The sequence below is a fragment of the Cervus elaphus genome, chromosome 11 (assembly GCF_910594005.1).
Source record: "Cervus elaphus chromosome 11, mCerEla1.1, whole genome shotgun sequence".
NCBI lineage: Eukaryota > Metazoa > Chordata > Mammalia > Artiodactyla > Cervidae > Cervus > Cervus elaphus.
In genome coordinates, this window is record NC_057825.1 from 96,342,238 (window position 1) to 96,363,829 (window position 21,592).

Here is a 21,592-nt window from a genome sequence, read left to right on the forward strand (position 1 = left end):
GGACAGGGCTTTGGCCTCAGAAGACTTGGTAAGACGAATCTCACCATCCCCCTTCGCTCTGCTTGCTCCTCGACCAAATGACAACCACCCCTGCCTCTTGTCTATTTCACAGACACAGCGCTTGCTCCACGCCACGCACTGGCCTAAACGTCTCCGAACATTAACCGCTTTCATCCTCCCATCCCTCACCCCCGCGATGTAAATACTATTTTCTGTGTTTCCGAATAAAGGAGCCGGGCAGAGAAAGGCTACGTGACTCTGCAGGGCCGCACAGTTGGTGAGTGGAGGAGCGCGCTGGACCTCAACCACCCCGCATCTGGCTGCAGAACGCTGAGCCATCCACTCGGAGAAGCAGCGCAGCCCCGGCCGGGCGGGCGCGCAGCGGGGACTGCGCACCCGGGCTGCAGTGCGTGCGGAGCCCCACCTCCCAGCGCAGCGCGCGGCGGCGAGGACCGCCCGGGGCCCCACCCGGGCACCTGCGGCGGGGGCGGCGCGTCCCTCTCGGGGTCCCCCGGGCCCCGCGCGCTCCGCAAGATGTCGCGGCGCCGCGGCCGGCGGCCCGGGCCCCGCCTGTCCTGGCTGCTGTGGTGTGGCGCCCTGCTGTCCCCGGCCGCGGGCTACGTGATCGTGAGCTCCGTGTCCTGGGCCGTCACCAACGAGGTGGACGAGGAGCTCGACGGAGCCTCCACGGAGGAGGCGCTGCCCGCGCTGCTGGGAGACTCGGGCAGCCTCTGGCAGCGGAGCTTTCCGGCCTCGGCGCACAAGGAGGACGCACACCTGCCTCCCCCGGAGGGCGCGGCCCGCGCCAGGCCGCCCCCCGCGCCGCCCGGGATGTTCTCCTACCCGCGCGAGGGCGGCGCGAGGCTGCGCCCGGGCATCGCCCGCTTCCTGGCCCACGCCAGCGCCTGGGGCTGTCTGGCCACCGTGTCCGCCCATGAGAAGGTAAGCCGCCCCCGCCGGAGCCGCGTGCAGGGGCGTGCCTGGCGCGCCCAGGGGACCCGGAGAGCCTGGGGCCACTCCCGTGCTCCGATCCAGGTCTAGCAGACCCGCGCGGGGGTCTGGATTGGGGTGGACAGCGTGTAATTAATGAAAGCAGATTCTGCTTCGGTTACCGGGGCAAACCCGGGGCGGGGGGGTGCGAGGGGAAGGACGACAGACAAGCAGGCTCCCTGCCAGGTGGCTGAGGACCTAAGCGCGGTCTTGAAATGGCCAAAGAGGGGGTGCAGATCACCACGCCTGACCAGAGACCTGGACAAAAGAAGCCAGAGCTGCCTTTGGCATCATCAAGTAGCACATCCAGCCCTTCCCTGCGTCCAGCCCCATTCCCGCGCACCGACCGGAATTGCCCTGTCACCTGCTGGCACCAGGACGGTGGCTTTGGTGGAAATTTATGTTTAAAACAATGGCATTCGAGAATTGTTCTGGGAAGGAGGCTTCCTGTGCTGAAGCTGTGAGTGTTGGAGTGTCAGCGCTGTTACCAGCTGCAGCTGTCATCCTTCATTTCACAGGTTATTTTATTCACCTGCTAGACGTGATTCCACCTGAAGCTGAAATAACATGGTTACTTGATGAGGACGTAGCATTCCTACATGAACACCCCCATAAAGATTTTAGGGCTGTTGAGATAGATGCAAGGAGTCCAGTGGTGGTCCAGTGGTTGGGACTTGGCCTTCCCATGCAAGGGGTGTGCTTCCATCCCTGATGGGCAGCTAAGATCCCACCTGCCTTGAGTTCCAAAAGACAAAAAACAGAAGCAATATTGTAACAAATTCAGTAAATAAACAGTCCACTTAAAAAAAAAAAAACTTTAAAAACATATCAATGTATGACAAAACCCACTGAAAAAATAAAGAAAGAAAGAAAGAAAGAAAAAAAAGAGATAGACATATGGCAAAAACGATCACAATATTGTAAAGTAATTATCCTCCAATTAAAATAAATTAATAAATTTTTAAAAAGAGATAGTTGTAAGGGTTTTATTACAGGGCAATAATTTGAACCCCTATTTATTTAATGCAAAAAATGTTTTATTTTATTATGGCACTTGTAGGTCATGGGGTGGGGGGCGGTGGAAGTTTCTGGGCCCAGATCCGGGTCTCACCAGCTCCGAAACTGTGGCTAAGTCACTGGGTCCTTCACTTCTCTTTCCTCATCTATGAAATTATATTGGACTAGGTAGTTCTGGAGAGAAGGCAATGGCACCCCACTCCAGTACTCTTGCCTGGAGAATCCCATGGATGGAGGAGCCTGGTGGGCTGTTGTCCATGGGGTTGCCGGGAGTTGGACACGACTGAGCTACTTCCCTTTCACTTTTCACTTTCATGCATTGGAGAAGGAAAAGGCAACCCACTCCAGTGTTCTTGCCTAGAGAATCCCAGGGACGGGGGAGCCTGGTGGGCTGCCGTCTATGGGGCACACAGAGTTGGACACGACTGAAGTGACTTAGCAGCAGCAGGTAGTTCTGAAGGTCTTTTTATGCCTTGGGAAAAAAAAGAATCTAAATGACAACTTTATTCTGATGATGGTGATGATCTTAACATCTCTCACAGCCTTCAAATAGTTTTCCACAGCAATATCTTATGCTCCTAAGACACACCTTCAGAGGATATCAAGCTGATTTTGGTTTAAAATATAGATCACTTCCAGCACTTAGAAGTCTAAGGCCAAAGTATTCAAAGATATTATGACTTTCAACATCCCTTTTCTTAACCTTGTTAGTAGGTCCCTTTCCCACTATCGACATTTACACCAAATCCAATAAATTCAGAGAACATGTACTACGTGCCTGGAGTATGTGCTCAGCGTGACTCCAGCCAGTTTGTGAATCAGTTCAGTTCAGGCGCTCAGTCGTATCCGACTATTTGCGACCCCATCGCAAAGTTTGTGAATGACCAGCTGAAAAACAGGATCTGGTAATGACATGCTACCATTTTGTAGGATTTCTTCAAAGGTTAAAGCCTCCCCTTATCACAATTCTACATACTGTTGTTGAGTGACACTTCAAAGACAGCCCCGAGTGCTGAGCTAAGTAACAATGAGAAACACACTCTATAAAGGGTAAAGGTCATGATGCTGGACCCAGCAGGGCTTGGGAAAAACCTGAGAAATATTTGTGTCTATGTCTGAGAATTTCACCTGCTGTACTGAATGAGCGTGAACAGAAATTGCTTTTGCCTGCTTCTGTGTCTTCCTTGAAGCTAATGGGATAAGAAATAAATTCCCTTAAGTTACTGAATTATATGACTGAAATATTATTTACTATAATAAAATTTTGACTGAGAAGTGAGGAAGCAGTATAACCCTAAAGGAAACTATAACAGAAAGTTCCTGGATTCCAAAGACCAGGTAAAAGGTGAGGTTTAAATTCTACCCCCAGAGTTGCCAAAAATTTGGGGCAGGTGGTGAAGGCAGTGGGATTCCCGGGGCAGCTTGTGAGAAAGGTCTTTAGTGACCCACCACCCCTCCAAGAATTTCGTTGCCTTTCCCCCAAATAACTTTCAATTTAATAGAGTGGTTTTTTAATTAATTAGTTTTTTATTTTGTCCCTTAATTTTTTGGTTTGTTTTGGGCCACACCACATGGCATGTGAGATCTTAGTTCCCGGATCAGGGATCGAACCTGGGCCCCATGTGGAAGAGTGGAGTCCTAACCACTAGACCATGAGGGAAGTCCCAATACAGTGTGTTTGCTGTTTTTCTGAAGCTTCAAGAGTAATTCCCTCACCATCCCCCATCCACAGGTGCCACTGCTAAGCTCCTCTATAGAAATCATGAAGCCATCAACAGGTAAAGTGGGTAGACTGGAACCACTCTGCCTGGGCTCATGACCTGTCAAAACCGTGGTCACGTCATGCTGCCTTCGCATCCCCAGGGCTCTGTTTTCTGGTCAGAGACACAGGCTTAGCTCCCAGCTCAAGTCAGTCCACAGCCCTGTATTGAAAAGGTCTTTTTTTTCCTTGATGTTTGTTAGATCCCAGGCCTGCCATTTGGGACCTGCCTGCCCATCAGTGATGGCCCCTTCGACAACAGTACTGGGATTCCTTTCTTCTATGTGACACCCAAGGACCTCCTTGTGGCCGATCTGATGAAGAACCCCATGGCCTCGCTCCTGCTGCCAGAATCTGAGGGAGAGTTCTGCAGGTAAGCAAAGGCCTGGCCTCCCTCACCCAGCTCCCCTACACAACGCAGGGAGCTTGTGGCGTTCGTGGGGCCCGGAGATGCAAAGCCGTGTCCTCGCCACTCGGCCAGCGCTGTTTTTGATCCCAGCTCTGGCTCTCACCAGATTCCAAGACTGTGGCCAAGGCACTGGGGTCTCCATGCTGCTTTCATCATCTATGGAATTAAGTGATGAGCTAGGGAGTTTTGAAGGTTCTTTTTTGTTTTGAAAAAAATTATCAAAGCAACAACTTTATTCTGAGGATAGCAATGATCGTAACCACTTAGGCAGCTTCCAGATGGTTTTTCATGTTTCTATTTTATGTCCCTAAGACACACCTTTGGAAGATATGAAACTGAAATGTGAAGCTGATCTTGGTTTAAAATACAGATCATTTCAAGCAATTAAAGGTCTAGTGCTGGGGGGATTTCCCTGGTGGTCGACAGGCTAAGACTCTGAGCTCCCAATGCAGGGGACCTGGGTTCAATCCCTGGTCAGGGAAATATATCCCTAATGCCACAGCTAAGACCCAGCACAGTCAAATAAATAAACAAATAAATAAAATATTCTAAAATTTATTTTTTTCAAGTCTAATGCCAGGGACTTCCCTGGTGGTCCAGCGGTTAAGACTCTGCTTCTAACACAGGAGGTACAGTTTGATCCCCGTTGGGGAGCTAAGATCCCGCCATGCCAAGGGGCACAGCCAAAAAAAACCTATAAAAGTCTAGTGTCAGTGTGTTCCAGATACATCAGCAACATATGTTGTAAGAATGTATTATAAGCCATGGAATCAGATCGATAGAATTCTACCATTCATGAGGCGTGTGATTTGGGGCACAAAGTTAGTGAACTTTGGGAGCCTCCATTTCCTCATCTGTGAAATGGAAATAGTAATTTCCACCTCCTATGGGGAGGGTTGGAAAGATTTGAGTGTCTTGCATAACACGGGTGAGTAAATGACGGCTCTTGTTGTGATGGCAAAGGTGGAGGTGGGGAGGAGAGGGTAGAGACGGAAGAGCCAGTGGTTTGTCCCCCAGGAACATGCTGCATAGTCTATTTATTGTTCTTCTACCTGTCCCCATGAGGTATGCGCAATGAAGACCCAGAGTCCCTAAAATCACTTTCTCGAAAACTTTCTAGGGACTTCCCTGGTGGTCAAGTGGCTAAGACTCTACACTCCCAATGCAGGGGGCCCGGGTTTGATCCCTGGTCAGGGAACTAGATCCCACATGATGAAACTAACAGACCTAGCACAGCAGAATAACTAAATAAATATTTTAAAATAAATAAATGTTACTTCTTTTTAAAAAAAAAGAAAGGACAGTTAGGCAAAAATGGAACACTGTAACACCTTTGTCTGAAATAAAAATGTGGTGCTGCTAGGGAGATGTCTGCACCCAGCTAGCTTCTGGAGGGGGGGTGCATAGGAGGGACACCCCCACAGGAGTGGCAGAGGTGGGGGGAGACCTCGGGAGAGTCCCTTCACCCCCGGAGTCTCAGTTGTCTTCACCTGTAATGTAGTGATGCTTTAGGAACTCAGGTAAAATTCCTCCCAGCTCCAAAATGCTGTACTTCTTTATGCAAGGCATGAAAAACATATTAAGTGAATAGATGTCAGTTCTTAAGGGGCATGCTCGGTCGCTTCACTCATGTCTGACTGTTTGTGACCCCATGGACTGTAGCCCACCAGGCTCCTCGGTCCATGGGATTCTCCTGGCAAGAATACTGGAGTAGGTTGCCGTGTCCTTCTCCAGGGGATATTCCTGACCCGGGGATGGAACCCAAGTCGCCTCCATTGCAGGAGCATTCTTTATTGCTGAGCCACCAGGGAAGCGCTTCTTTGGGGGAGGGAGGTGGTAATAATCAGAGCAACAGTGCACCATAAAATGCAGCCTGGATAAGGCCCTGCCACTTACACCCCACCCCAACCCTCCACCCCGCTCCCCCCACCCCCTGCACCGGAGCTGACAGTGGAGATCCGTCCATCCAGCCGGAGGCAGTTCAGTTTACCCAGCGCTCTACCTGGGCATCTTTCAAAACCCAGACAAGATCCACACAATCCTGAGATTCTCCTGCTTAAATTCTTTCATTAGGAAAAGATAACAAAATCCTGAATATGGCCTAGGAGACCCTGCCTAGGGGTGCCACCTACCTCTCAGAATAAAAATAATGCCTGATCCCTAATAATTAATATGATCCCTAATAATTAAGTTAATGACCCCTAATAATTAATAATTCACTTAATATGTGATTTAGGCCCTCCTTCAATGCAGGAGACACAGGTTCAATCTCTGGGTTGAAAAGATCCCCTGGAGAAGGGAATGGCAACCCACTCCAGTATTCTTGGCTGGAGAATTCCATGAATAGAGGATCCTGGTGGGCTACAGTCCATGGGGTCACAAAGAGTCAGATAGGACTGAGCAACTAACTCTATTAAGTGTAGAGCTTCAACCTGAAAACTTGTCATCTAAGCTGATGTATGTGTTTGGCATGTAGCTCAGAAGTGCTTTTTTAAAAATTGTGATAATTGACATGTTGATTTGATACATTTATGTATTACAATATGTTACCCCTACAGTCCTAGCTAACAACTTGATCACATCACATAATTATCATTTCTTTTTTGTGGTGAGAACATTTAAGATCTAGTCTCATAGCAACTTTGACATTTATAACACAGTAATGTTGAATATTCATTGGAAGGACTGATGCTGAAGCTCTAGTACTTTGGTCACCTGATGCAAAGAACCGACTCACTAGAAAAGACCCTGGGAAAAGATGCTGGGAAAAATGGAGAGCAGGAGGAGAAGGGGGCGACAGAGGATGAGATGGTTGGATGGCATCGATGACTCAAAGGACATGAGTTTGAGCAAGCTCAGGGAGATGGTGAAGGACAGGGAAGCCTGGCGTGCTGTGGTCCATGGGGTCGCAAAGAGTCGGACACGACGGAATGACTGAATGTTGTTGACGACAACATTGAGTGTGATCACTGTGCTGACTTTAGATCTCTAGGACTTAGTCATCTTCTGACTGCAAACTTGTGCTCTTTGAGCAACATCTCCCCAGTTCCCAAGCCCCTAGATTCTCATAACCACCACTGAATCTGTTTCAATGTGTTTGGCTTTTGTAGCTTCCACATATAAGGATATCATGCAGCATTTGTCTTTATCTGACTTAGTGTAATGCCCTCAAGGTCCATCCATGTCACTGCAAATGGCATTAGTTCACTGTTTTTATGGCTGTATAATAGTCCATTGTACATATGTACTACATCTTTATCCATTCATCTGTCGATAGACACAGATTGCTTCCATGTCCAGCTGTTGTAAATAGTGCCGCTGTGAACTTCAGCATACATGTATCTTTTTGAATTAGAGTTTTTGTCTTTTCCAAATATATGCCCAGGAGTGGGGTTGCTAGATCATGTTGTAACTCTATTTTTAGTTTAAGGAACCTGCACACTGTTTTCTGTAGTGGTTGCACCAGTTACATTCCCACCACCAATGTAGGAGGGTTCCCTTTTCTCCATGCCCTCTCCAGCATTTATTATTTGTAGACTTTTTGATGGTGGCCATTCTGACCAGTGTGAGGTGATACTTCACCAAGGTTTTGACTTGTATTTCTCTAATAATCAGTGATATTGAGCATCTTTTCATGTGCCTGTTAGCCATCTGTATGTCTCCTTTGGTGAAATGTCTATTTCGCCCATTTTTTGACTGGGTTGTTTGTCTTTTTGACGTTGAGTTTTTTGAGTTGTTTGTATGTTTTGGAGATTAACCACTTGTCAGTTGCATCATTTGCAAATATTTTCTCCCAGCCCACAGGTTGTCTTTTTATTTTGTTGATGGTTTCCTTTGCTGTGCAAAAGACTTTTAAGTTTGATTAGGTCTCATTTGTTTATTTTTGTTTTCGTTTCATTTGTCTTGGGAGACTGAGCTAAGAAAAATTGCTGCAATTTTTATCTGAGAATGCCTTGGCTATGTTCTGTTCTAGGAATTTTATGATGTCATGTCTTCTATTTAGGTCTTTAAAACACTCTGAATTTGTTTTTATGTATAGTGTGAGGGAGTGTTCTAACTTCACTGATTTATGTGAGACTGTCTTTTCTCCATTGTATATTTTTGCCTCCTTTGTCAAAGACTAGTTGACCATAGGTGTATGGGTTTATTTCCAGGCTTTATTCTGTTCCATTCATCTATTAATATATGTATGTTTAAAATATATATATATATATATGTTTAAAATATATATATGTATATATATGTATGTATGTTTTTGCCAGTACAGTTCTCTTGACTCCCATCTCAGGCCATATTTAATTGAATGCTATTACCCTGCACTGTATTCTCTTGGGCTTCCTAGGTGGCTCAATGGGTAAAGAATCCATCTTCAATGCAGGAGATGCAGGAGATATGTGTTTGATCCCTGGGCCAGGAAGATCCCCTGGAGGAAGGCAGGGCAACCCACTCCAGTATTCTTGCCTGGAGAATCCCATGGACAGAGGAGCCTGGCAGGCTGTGGTCATAGGGTCACAAAGAGTTGGACACTGAGCGACTGAGCACATGTCCTCTAATCTGACCTTCTGCCTCCCTCTCTAAGGACCCTTCTGTTTACATTGGGCCCATCCAGATAATCCAGGAGAAATGTCCCATCTCATGGTCATTAACTTAATCGTATCTATGAAGTCCTTATTGCCGTATAAGTAACAGTCATACGTTCTGGGGGATAGGATGTGGACATCTTTGCGGGGAGGCTTTATTCAACCCACTGGATGTACCAGTTTCACGGCATTTGCAAGTGTGGAGAGAAACACAGTAATTCATCCTGATGTATGCTGAGGCTCTCATTGGTATTTTGAGGGAGTCATGATTGTTTGTATTTATAATATACATGTTTTTTAAATATAGATATTAAAATGACTCACATGTGATATGCAATCAATGAATATAAATTTTAATATATTCTTAGCACTGCAAAATGATAGAGACAGGTGAGAACTGCAGACGAATGGGTTGTAAATTGGACAGTCCTGTGAAGTCGTGCTTTGCCCGTTAGAGTGAACTGTTTTTAGCATCCCTGCTGCTCTCCTGCCTGGGAGTGGACCTAGTCCCCCCTTTTGCATGTCTTGTCCCTCTGCATGTGTCCCTCTGGAGTCTATTGAATCACAAGACTTGATGCTAGATCAGAGAAAATCCTAGCCCAAGACACACACAGAAATGTAGCAGCCTGTCCTACAAAGACACATGGCCAAGGCTTCCAAATGACAAAGATTTCATCCCAAGAAACGCAGAGCAGCCATGGATAAGAACATCAAACAGGACGGGAAATGGCATCAACAGCATGAAAGTGGACCAACTTGTTCAGAGGCTCAGAAAATAGAGGCTGGAAGGGCCTGCAGATGAACCCAAATAACTTTCATTGTTATTCCAGAACAGACTGTTTAACAAAAAAAATAGTGTTGGACTTCCCTGGTGTCCAGTGGTTAAGATTCTGTGCTCCCAAGGCAGGGGGCATGGGTTCGATCCCTGGTCAGGGAACTAAGATCCCACATGCCACATGACAAAAAGTAAAAATAAATAAATATAAATACATAAATTGGGCCAAGATATTACAAAAAAGACTATCTGAAAAGAAAAAGTGACCCTTCCTGAGATGAATCTGCTCCACTCCACTCCACCTCAACCTCAGAGATGCACAGAGATGCACAAATGCAAAATCGGCAGCAGTCACTGTTAAAAATCTTTAATAGTGATGTTTTCTTGCTCCCTTAGGAGCCAAGGAATGAAGTTAAGCTAGAGTCAGGGGTCAAGGAATAGCAGATGGTGTCACAGACGAGGGAGCCTGTGTAGATGCTGAGCAGGAAACAAGAGGAATACAGAAGACCTCTGGAAGTTCAAGGGGGCAGAGCAGGCGGTTCCTTTGTGCCCGTAGTGCCAACACCTCCAGGTAGGGGAGTGGGCCCCTAAAAACCCTGGACTGGTCCAGACAGAACAAGGCCATTCAAGGCTTCCAAACAGCACCAGCAACATCTCTTCCATTATTTTGCTCTATAATCCTTATAAGATGTAATATTTTGTCTAAAGAACAGACAACAGGCTTCAGGGGAAAATTCATTCTCTTGCCTTTTCCAGCTTCCAGAGGCTCTCTTCTCTCCTGAGTTCAGGACCCCCTCCCATATTCAAAGCCAGCTATGGCCAGGAGAGTATTTTTCCCATCACATCACTCCAACCTTCTCTTTTGCCTCCCTTTTCCACTTTTAAGGATCTTTGGGATCACATTGATCCCAGGTTGACAATCCAGGTCAGCTGATTAACTCCCCTTGGCCATGAAAGGTGACACATTAGAGAGTTTGGGGTGGACGTGTACACGCTGCCATGTTTAAACTGGGTCACCAACAAGGACCTACTCTACAGCACAGGGAACTCTGCTCAATGTTAGGTGGCAGCCTGGGTGAGAGGGGAGTTTGGGGGAGAGTGGACACATGTATTTGTATGGCTGAGTTGCTCTGCTGTGCATCTGAAACTATCACAGCGTTGTTAATTGGTTATATGCCAATATAAAACTAAAAGTTTAGAAAAAAGGAAGGTAACATAGTCACACGTTTCAAAGATTAGTATGTGGACTTTTTAAGGGGCTATTATCCTGCCTATCATAGGTGGGAAGGAAGTTATATGATGTTTAGAGGGGTTACCTACTGTGTAAATGAAAAGCTTTCAATTTACCTATTTAAACACATTATCTTCTTTTTTGGAGAAGGAAATGGCACCCCACTCCAGTACTCCTGCCTGGAGGATTCCATGGATGGAGGAGCCTGGTAGGCTGCAGTCCGTGGGGTCACAAAGAGTCGGACACGACTGAGCTACTTCACTTTCTTTCTTTAGTTCCTTTTGGAGAAGGAAATGGCAACCCACTCCAGTGTTCTTGCCTGGAGAATCCCATGGACAGAGGGGCCTGGTAGGGCTGCAGTCTATGGGGTTGCAAAGAGTCAGACACGACTAAGCAACTAACACACACACACACACACACACACACACACACACACACACACACACACACACACACACACACACACACACACACACACACACACACACACACACACACACACACACACACACACACACACACACACACACACACACACACACACACACACACACACCCCTTCTTTCTAGCTGGTGTAATCACCACCAGTGGAGATGCAAAATGCTCCCTTCTTAAATGCAATGTGTTCTTCTATCATGACTTACTTATGAATCTTCATTTCATTGCTTTCATGATGGAGCAAGTTTGTGGGGAAAAAATGGCTTTAATAGCAAACAAATTCGATACAACTGATGACAGTCTTGTCGGGTATATGTAAATTTCGTTCCCATTTACTATTTTTACTTTCTCCTATCCATCTCAGGTTTTCATACAAGCTTCACTGTCAATTCAGTGTTTACAGCTATTATGTAGATTGCCTCCCATCCTTCTTTCATCTTAGAAAAATTCACAATTCAGCAACAACATTTTTGCAGTGTCAAAACCACTACGAATGGTAACACTTTCAAATGGTACACAATGTTCTCACATGAAGCAATTTACCTGAACCTGTGGGCGTGTCCACTCTTTCTCTTGTTATGACTCAACAGGGTGTGTAATAAAGAAAAACTTGTAGGCAGGTGAAAACAAGTTCCCTAAGTATAAGAAAAATATATGTTTTGCTTAACAAATATACCTTTCTCAAGTTAATGTTATAATGGACAGGAATGAGTTCTAATGAATCAAGCCTCAAAGCTGCCGTTTTGTGATTTACACCATCTTTGAAAAGAGCATCCTCAGAGTCTCCTTGGTCAGCTGTACCGGGGTCCCAAGACTGTACCGGGCTCAGACTCCTTAGAAGAACTCACAGGACTCAAGAGCTCGTGGTTTATTCCAGTGAGAGGATACAGATCAAGGCCATCAAGGGCAAAATGTGCATGAAATGAAGTCCAGAAAAAAACAGGCCTGAGCTTCCAAGGGCCCCTTCCCACTAAAATTACATGGGGATATACTTAATCCTCCCACAAATGATGTGTGACAATAAGTGCAAGATATTGCCAACCTGGGAAGCTCACCTGAGCCTTGGTATCCAGGGTTTTTATTGGAATCCAGTCACTTGGCAGTTTCAACATCTGCATGATTTTTCTTAGCTACTCAGACTCAGGGCCCAGGAGGTCAAGCTGACCCAGCATGGCCCAGGGCCTCAGGCACAAAAACATGCTTATGAAGTAGGACATCTCAAGGGCTCAGAGGTATCTTCGAGGAGCCAGTCAGGGGTTGGTCCTCCTGAAGACAGGCCTTTCAGAACCCAGGTCTGCTGACTTACCCCTTCACTGCCCACCAGGAGATAATGGTATATGACCGTTATTTTTTTGGTCTTTTCCCAGCTTTATTGGGGATAATTGACAAAATTATAAGATATTTAAAGTACACACCCTGATGATTTGATATACATACACATTGTGCAAAAATTCCCACCACCTTACAGCCAGTAAGGAGAAGAGTAGAGAGAATCCTTAAAAAAATAAAACTAGACCTACCGTATGACCCTGCAGTCACATTCCTGGGCATATATCTGGAGAAAAACATGATCCGAAAGGATACCTGCACCTCAGGGTTCATTATAGCATTGTTAACAATAGCCAGGACGTGGAAGCAAACTAAATGGCCCTCAGCTGAGGGATGGATAAAGAAGATGTGAAAGAAAATGTGGTGTGTATATATATATATATATATATATATATATATACAATGGCATATTATTTAGTCATTAAAAAGAATGAAATAATGCCATTTGCAGCAACGTGGATGGACCTAGGGAGTGTCATCAAGTGAAGTAAGTCAGAGAAGGAGTAGTATCGTGTGATATCCCTTATATGTGGTATCTAAGAAAAAATACGAATGAACTTACTTACAAAGCAAAAAGAGACTCACAGATTTAGAGAATGAACTTATGGTTGTTGGTGGGGGGGGGGGGTGGGAGAAAGGAAGGGGAAAAGGGATACTTAGGGAATTTGGGATGGGTATGTACACACTGCTACATTTAAAATGGATCAGCAACAAGGATGTACTGGGTCCCACAAGGATACACAATGTTCTGTGCTCAATGTTACCTGGAAGCCTGGCCAGGAGGGGAGTCTGGGGGAGAAGGGATACATGTATCTGTGCAGCTCAGCGCCTTTGCTGTCCCCTGAAACTGTCACAACTTTATTAATTGGCTGATACCAGTGCAAAATAAAAAGCTAAAAAAAATCCCACCATGCAGTTAATTAACATATCTGTCACCTCCTGTTTATCTTTTTTGTGAGAACATTTAAGTTCTCTTCTCAGAAAATTTCAACTATACAATATAGCATTGTTAACAAGAGTTGCCATGTTATAAATTAGATTCTCAGACTTTTTTCATCTTATAGCTGCAAGTTCATACCCTTTTACCAAACTCCCTATCTGGCCCCTAGCCCCTGGAAACCACTTTTCTTCATTACATAATTATAATATTCAAAATATAGAAGTATATAAAATAAAAAGAACTTTTCCCCAACACCTCAAGCCCCTCAAATCTCTTTCTGACTTGACTAAGTGTGATCATTTCTAGGTCTGTCTATCCATGTTGCTGCAAATGGCATTATTTCACTCTTTTTTATGGCTGAGTAATATTCCATTGTACATATGTACCACATCTGTCAGAAAGAAAAAGACAAATATCATATAATGTCACTTATATATGGAATCAAAACTATGACATGATGAACTTATCTACAAAACAGAAATAGACTCACAGACGTAGAGAACAGCCTTGAGGTTGCCAAGGAGGAGGGTATTGGGGGAGGGACGGACTGGGAGTTTGGGGCTGGTAGATGTGAACTATTACATTTAGAATGGATAAGCAATAAGGTCCTACTGTATAGCACAAGGAACTATATTCACTATCCTATGATAAACTGTGATGTAAAAGAATATTTTTTAAATAATAAAATATATTAAATATTTTACTATTTTATATATTATAACTGAAGCACTTGGCTGCAAGCAGGAATTAACACAACATTCCTGTAATTTTATTGGAACACAGTGCATCAACTGTGTTCCAATAAAATTAAAAAGTTAAAATATTTTCACACAGGCAGCGTAACAGGTGTGTTTGTGGACACTAGATGTCAGTCTGCATCCTCGGGGCAGGAGACAACTTGGGAAGTGCTAGTCAAGAGCACACGGGCCAGGCCAGGGCTCTGCAAGGCCCTCACTGGGAGCCCCTGTTCAGAGTCAGCTCGCTGCTCTGTACAGATCCCGGGGGCATCTCTCATCTGACCACATCTTTATCCATCCGTCTGTCAACGGACATGAGGCTGTTTCCTTGTCTTGGCTGTCGTGAATGGTGCTGCAGTGAAACAGTGGGGTGTGTGTATCTTTTTGGAATATGGTTTTCTCTGGATAGATGCCCAGGAGTGGGATTTCTGGATCATACGTGTCAAAGTGTTTTCAAGTAATTCCAGAAAAATGTAAAAACCTGAATGATATAACTAGCAATGTAACTTTCTTCCTCTTTTTAGTAAAATCCTCCATATATCCAACTGATGTTCTATCATCCTTTTAATATCTGGAAAATGTCCTTCAAATGCAGAAAAAACATCGTGGACCCAGAAGACCCTCGCTGTGCCCGGCTAGTGCTCACTGGTCAGATGGTCGCCGTGTCCCCAGAAGAAGTAGAATTCGCCAAGCAAGCCATGTTTTCAAGGTTGGTATGTGGTTTAAGGCGCTTCCCCTGTGGCTTAGCCTTAAAGAATCTGCCTGCAATGTTGGAGACGTGGGTTCGATCTCTGGTCCAGGAAGTAAGATCCCACATGCTGTGGGGCAACCAAACCCAAGCAGCTCAACTACTGAGCCTGCACACCATAACCAAGACCCAGTGCAGCCAAATAAACAAGCAGCACACTGAAACGCAGAGACATCCTGCCAACCATGCTGAAAAAATAAAATGCAGAGACATCACCTTGCCGAAAAAGGTCCACCTAGTCAAATCTATGGTTTTTCCAGCAGTCAGGTATGAATGTCAGAGCTGGACCATAATTCTTCAGCTGAGTGCCGAAGAGTTGATGCTTTCAAATTGTGGTGTTGGAAAAGACTCTTGAGAGTCCCTTGGACAGCAAGGAGATCAAATCAGTCAATCTAAGAGAGATCAACCCTGAATTTTCATTGGAAGGACGGATGCTGAAGCTGAAGCTCCAACTTTGGCCACCTCATACAAAGAGCTGACTCACTGAAAAAGACCCTGATGCTGGGAAAGATTGAAGGCAGGAGGAGAAGGGGACAACAGAGGATGAGATGGTTAGACAGCATCACCGACTCAACAGACATGAGTCTGAGCAAACTCTGGGACATGGTGAAGGACAGGGGAGCCTGCCGTGCTGCAGGCCATGGGGTCGCAAAGAACTGAACATGACTGAGCAACTGAACAACAACATATATTTATATTTATTTTGGCTGCACTGGAGCTTCTTGTTAGTCATAGCTCATGGGCTTAGTTGCTCTGAGGCATGTGGGATCTTAGTTCCCAGACCAGGGATCGAACCTGAAACCCCTCCTGTATTGGAAGGTGGATTCTTAACCACTGGACAGCCAGGGAAGTCCCAATACATATTTAGAAGATAAATAAATACTCAGGTTTTTAACAACAAAATAAAAAGAGATAGGGCTCAAAATTCTTTTAACATTTCATACAAAGATATTTTAAGCCTTTCTTGATGCTTCCTGATAACAATGGCCCACATCCCCTGAATGCTTCCTCCATGCAGGTTCCTTGGGAGCCTCACTGTCTGTTCCCCACGCAGCCCTGTGATCCCAGCAGCATCCCACTCACCCCACATGACCAATGAGGAGAGGGCAAATAGCCCGTGAGGCATCCTGGTTTATCAGCAGCCAAACTGGGGTTCAAACCACATTGCCTGGCTCCAGACTTGAGCTGTCCACCACCCTCTGGGGACGACAGCGTCCTGCCCTCCTTTCGGGGTCCCAGGCCCCAGCCCTGGCTCCCTGGCTTTGGCCTCTGGCTGGTTTGAGCAGGTTTCACAGAGGGGGCTTCCCTCGTAGCCCAGTGGGTAAAGAATGCAATGCAGGAGACGCAGGCTCGATCCTTGGGTCAGGAAGATCCCCTGGAGAAGGGAGTGGCAACCCACTCCAGTATTCTTGCCTGGAGAAGCCCATGGACCGAGGAGCCTGGTGGGGGCTACAGTCCATGGGGTCACACAGAGTCAGACACGACTGAAGCGACTGAGCCCAAGAGACCTGGCGTCTGCCCTGTGACCCGGCCCAGGCTGCGTCCTGCCCTCTGCTCCAGAGGGCACGCCTTCCAATGAAAACTGCTCTATGGTGACTTCTTTATTTCCACAGACACCCAGTGATGAGAAAGTGGCCTCGGCCGTATGAGTGGTTCTTCATGAAGATGAAGATAGAACACATCTGGCTTCAGAAATGGTATGGAGGAGTAGCCGACATCTCCAGGGAGGAGTACTTCAGAGCCGTTCCAAGAAAGGCCTGATGGAGGGAGAGGAAAGTCCTCGATGCTTGCGTAAAATGGAAACCTTTTACGCAGCGCCGCCGGACAGCGGTTGACTGCTGTCTCTTTGTGGAAGGGTTCACAGCAGGCCTGTCACCCTGACAGCGAGCAGGACGAGAGCAGGTCACCGGGGACCCCTGTGCTGGCAGGAGAGTGAAGTGGCCGTTTGCAAATCCCCAGATCACACAGGGACTCCTCCTAGAGAGTCTGTTCACATGCTTTCAAACCAGACTCACCTGTGTGGGAGCACTGTTGGTTGTTATAGTGACGTGTTGAGACAGCTGCTGTTCCATTCAAACAAAAATTCTGCCTGTGTGTACAACGTGATTGTTTTGTATTATGAGAATATGTTTGTTGCTCGTTGTGCCCAAAGCCGTGTCTTGCTTCTAAGCTCATTGCAACCACAGAAGAGCTAAATACGCGTCAGACAGCTGTCATCTTGGGCTCAGGGTGAGGGTGCAGGAATCTTCGTCTATGGGTTACCATCCTGCTGGGCTTCCCTGGTGGCTCAGTGGTAAAGAATCTCACCTGCAGTGCAGGGGACCCAGGTTCGATCCCTGGCTCAAGAAGATCCCCTGGAGAAGGAAATGGCAACCCACTCCAGTAGTGTTGCCTGGAGAATCCCATAGACAGAGGAGCCTGATGGGCTACAGTCCATGGAATCATAAAGAGTTGGACATGACTGAGTGACTAACACTTTCACTTTTTCACTACCATCCCTCTGTTGAATGGAGGATGCATGCTTGAGTCTCACTTGCTAAAATGCACTGGTCACTCATGAAGCTTTTTCCCCCTGCAACGTGACAAACCACGTGAGAATGTCTGAGTTTGGTGCACAGCCCTGGTCTAGGTCATGGTCAGGTCATGACAGTGCATTACGGGAGGGGCAGCTTCGGCATCAGGCTCCCCAGGTCCCCTCTCCTGGTGCTGTGACAAAGCGTCCCCTTCTCTTAGACACAGGGAGTGGTGCTCAGTCTGTGGTGTAGAGAGAAGAGGGGGAGAGGGAGAGGCTGGAAAGGAAGAAAAGGCCACATCTAAGAAAAGGGAGGAAAGAAGTCAGTAGCCGAAGGCATGCTTCCTGCCCATCCGTGGGCCAGGCCCTCAACAGGATCATCTCACTGGAGTCTGACAACCAAGGAGACGCATCATCGTTGCCACTTTCAGACAAGAACACTGACGCTCAGAGAGCTGAAGTCAGCATCCAGGGCCTGACTCCAGCATGCACGGCACACAGTGGACAGAGTGGGGCCCAAACAACGTCCAGTTCTAAGAACAAGACAAAGAGTTCCTGAAATACACAGGCAGTCACTGAATCGGCAAAATCTATAAAGCGATGACTGACCTAACTGTGGATGATCGGCTACTATTTTCTACCAAAAAAAGAGAACAAGTCTCTGAAATTTGATTATTACTTTAGATTTTAAATTTTCTACAAATTATACACAGGAGTGCCCAAATCATACCTTTGTGTATACCTAAGGCCTTCAAGGACCTATGAGTACACATTTGAGACCACTTACATTTGAAATTTATAAGGGATCTAGCAAGACCCAGTTTTCTGCCCTTTTATAATGACTCTAAACCCTCTTTGGTGGGTTAGGTATGTTGTATAAACATTAAAAACACAACACAAAAAATATAGGAAATATTCACTTAAAAAATAAATAATAGTGTTATTAATTGTTACACTTTTGTTTAAAAAATTAAGACATGAAGAGAGTTTGAGTTGTCAAAATATTTTTAAGTGCCTGTTCTTAAAAGCATAGTCAAATGCACAGAATTCTTTATTTATCAAAAGTCAAGTCACAAAGCATTCTTTAACAATAGCAATGTCTAATATAGAAGAATAAAGTAAATTTGAGGGTAAAAATAGAGCTACCATATGACCCAGAGATCCCACTCCTGGGCAAGAGGAGAGAAAACCATAATTCAAAAAGACACATACACCCTGATGTTCATAGCAGCTCTGTTTACAATAGTCAGGAGGAGGAAGCAGCCTAAATGTCCATCAACAGAGAAATGGATAAGAAGATGTGGTACATGTATACAATGGAATATTACTCAGCCATAAAAAGGAACAGAACTGTGCAATTTGGAGAGAGGTGGATGGACCAAGAGACTTACACAGAATGAAGTAGGTCAGAAAGAGGAAAACAAATAACGTATAATGTTACTTACATGTGGAATCTAGAGTAAATGATACAGATCAACTTAATTGCAGGGCAGAAATAGAGATACAGACAAGAACAGATGTATGGATGGGGAGGGGAGGGGATGAACTGGGAGGTTGGGATTGACACATATACATTACTATGTCTAAAACAGATGGCTAATGAGGACCTGACGTGTAGCACAAGGAGCACTACTCAATGCTCTGCAGTGACCTGATTGGGAAAGAAATCCAAAGAAGAGGGATTACATGCAAACATATAACTGATTCACTTTGCTGCAAAGCAGAAAACAATACAACATTGCAAAGCAACTATACGTCAATAAAAATCAATTTAAAAAACAGATCCTAACCCTAAACATGAAATATAAAGCCATAAAACTTTTTTTAAAAATAGAAAATCTTTAAGATCTAGGGCTAATCTAAGCTAAGCCTTCTTAGACTTGACACCAAAGGCCTAAAGTCCATAAAAGGGAAGTTTGATAAATTGGACTTCATCAAAATTTTACTTTCATTCTACAAAAGATCATCATGTTAAGAAAATGAAAAGACAGGCTACCTACTGGGAGGAAAAACCTGCCAATGGCATATTCAACAAAAGACTACCATCTGGAATAGATAGAGAATGCTTAAAACTCAACAGTTTTTAAAAAATCCAATTAGACAATGGAGAACATGAACAAACTTTCTCTGAAGATAATATGGCAGGTGAGCACATGAAAAGATATTCAACATCATCAGTCATTACGGAATTGCAAATTAAAACTCTAATAAATACCATGGGGCACCTACCAAAATTGCTAAATTATAGTAACAACATCAAATGTTAGCAAAGATGCAGAGCAATGGGATCAGTCTATAGCTGATGGGAAAATCAAATGGAACAGCCACTCTGGAGAACCAACTGACAGTTTTTTACAAAGCTAAACAAGTGACTGTCATACCACTCAGCAATTGCACTCCTGGGCATTTATCCCAGAGAGGTGCAAACTTATGTTCACACAGAAACTTGTACATGAATGTTCAAAGCAGTTTTATTCATAATATTCCAAATCTGTAAATAACCAGATGTCCTATAATGGGTGACTGGTGAAATAAGTTGTGATACAGTCAAGCCATGGAATACTATGCAGCAATAACTGCTAATTTCTGATACAAGCAACCACTTGCATGAGTCTTCAGAGAATTATGCTGAGTGAAAAAGCTCATCCACAAAGTAACTCCATTTATAGAACATTTTGAAATGTAAAAGTCTAGAAATTGAGGATAGATCAGGGTCACCAGGGAGGAGGGTGGAGAAGGAGAGAGATGAGTATGACCATAAAAAAGGTACTTACTGTGATGGAAATGTTCTCTAGCTTGTTTGTATCAATGTCAAAATCCTGGTTGTGATACTGTATCATTTTGCAAGACTGGGGGCAAAAATAGATAAAAGGCACACAGAATCTCCCTATTCAATCTTTTAACTCCCTGTGAATGTACAATTATCAGCAATTCTTTTGGAGTAAAAAGTTTAATAAACAAAATTTAAGGCTTAGCTTAAATAAGACATTTATGTCCTCTCACTGGTTCCTAATCAAGTGAAGAACTGATCTATGTGCCAAAGCCTAGCAGAACAGATGACAGTTTGTTTTCTTTAGCCATTAATATATGCACTTTTTGGAAGAGGGAGAATATTTCTTTCAAAGTTTTCAAGAGGTATTCAACTTAATACTGAATACAGATTAGTATGAATTCAACAAATCTGCTGTATAGATTTTATATGGGACACTTAGAAGAGGAGGAAATCTTCCAGTTTCTGGCAGAAACACATCAAGGTACAGGCATATATAGTTCTCGAAGTCCGTGCACAGTGACTCTCCACTGATGTGCATAGCAAACAGCTGTATTTCCAGTCATCCTCCACTAAGAATTCTTTTTCTGTTTCTATGAATAAGCTATATCCTACCCCACACATTTTTATTTTCCATGATTGTACACATCTATGATGTTGACATAGACAGTGTAATTCTGACGTGACTTATTTCAATATGCCTTTTATATGTCAGCATATACATATATATTTGTATATGTATACATATACATACATAACATATACAGTCTTGTATGTTGACTCATTCTAAGAGGTTTGGGTTGAAATGTATTTCTACAATTGTTCCAGAAAGTCTATTTCATTTTTAATAATTTAACCATCAAATACTGTTCTGAAAAAAAAATTCTCTAATTTCTTGATGCTTATTTGATCGCTTATACCAAGTCAATTGCTAAAAAAAATTTGAATTATAATGAAGCTATGGTTTGCACTATGTAATGCATGTGGAGTGTAAAATATATTTTTGGAACTGGATATGTCTATCTAGTTAAACATCATTTCATTCCAGATATGATTTCCATGCTCAATTAAACAAATGTATAATATTTCTACACAGCCCTTTCATGGGACATTACCAATTGACGTTATTAGATTAATAAGAAAATAGATGCTATTATAATAAATCAACAGTTACATTTCCAACAGAAAGAAAAGAACTAGCTGGGTGACTGTTGTTGATATTACTTTTTTTTAAATTTAGCTGCAGCACACGTCATTGTCACGTGTGGGATTGGATTGTGGGATCTACTTCTCTGACCAGGGATCAAATTCAGGCCCCCTGCATTAAGAGCACTGAGTCTTAACCACTGGGCCACCA

The 21,592-nt window shown here is 44.4% G+C and overlaps 1 protein-coding gene across 1 annotated transcript; it reads left to right on the plus strand.

Annotated features, from left to right (window-relative positions):
* Positions 1 to 260: 260 nt before the first annotated feature.
* CREG2 (cellular repressor of E1A stimulated genes 2) lies at positions 261 to 21,330 on the plus strand. Its single transcript, XM_043918566.1, has 4 exons — positions 261 to 942; positions 3,970 to 4,139; positions 14,801 to 14,914; positions 16,567 to 21,330. Exons 1-4 carry the CDS (start codon positions 535 to 537, stop codon positions 16,712 to 16,714), a joined length of 840 nt encoding a protein of 279 aa, XP_043774501.1. The 5' UTR covers positions 261 to 534; the 3' UTR covers positions 16,715 to 21,330.
* The last annotated feature ends 262 nt before the right edge of the window (positions 21,331 to 21,592 follow it).

What these genes read in the sequence shown, in the direction of transcription:
- CREG2 (XM_043918566.1), top strand. Translation starts at nt 535, where the DNA reads ATGTCGCGGCGCCGCGGCCGGCGGCCCGGGCCCCGCCTGTCCTGGCTG. An exon ending in CCGTGTCCGCCCATGAGAAG is followed by an intron (nt 943 to 3,969) that starts GTAAGCCGCCCC and finishes GATGTTTGTTAG; the next exon opens with ATCCCAGGCCTGCCATTTGG. An exon ending in AAGCAAGCCATGTTTTCAAG is followed by an intron (nt 14,915 to 16,566) that starts GTTGGTATGTGG and finishes TTATTTCCACAG; the next exon opens with ACACCCAGTGATGAGAAAGT.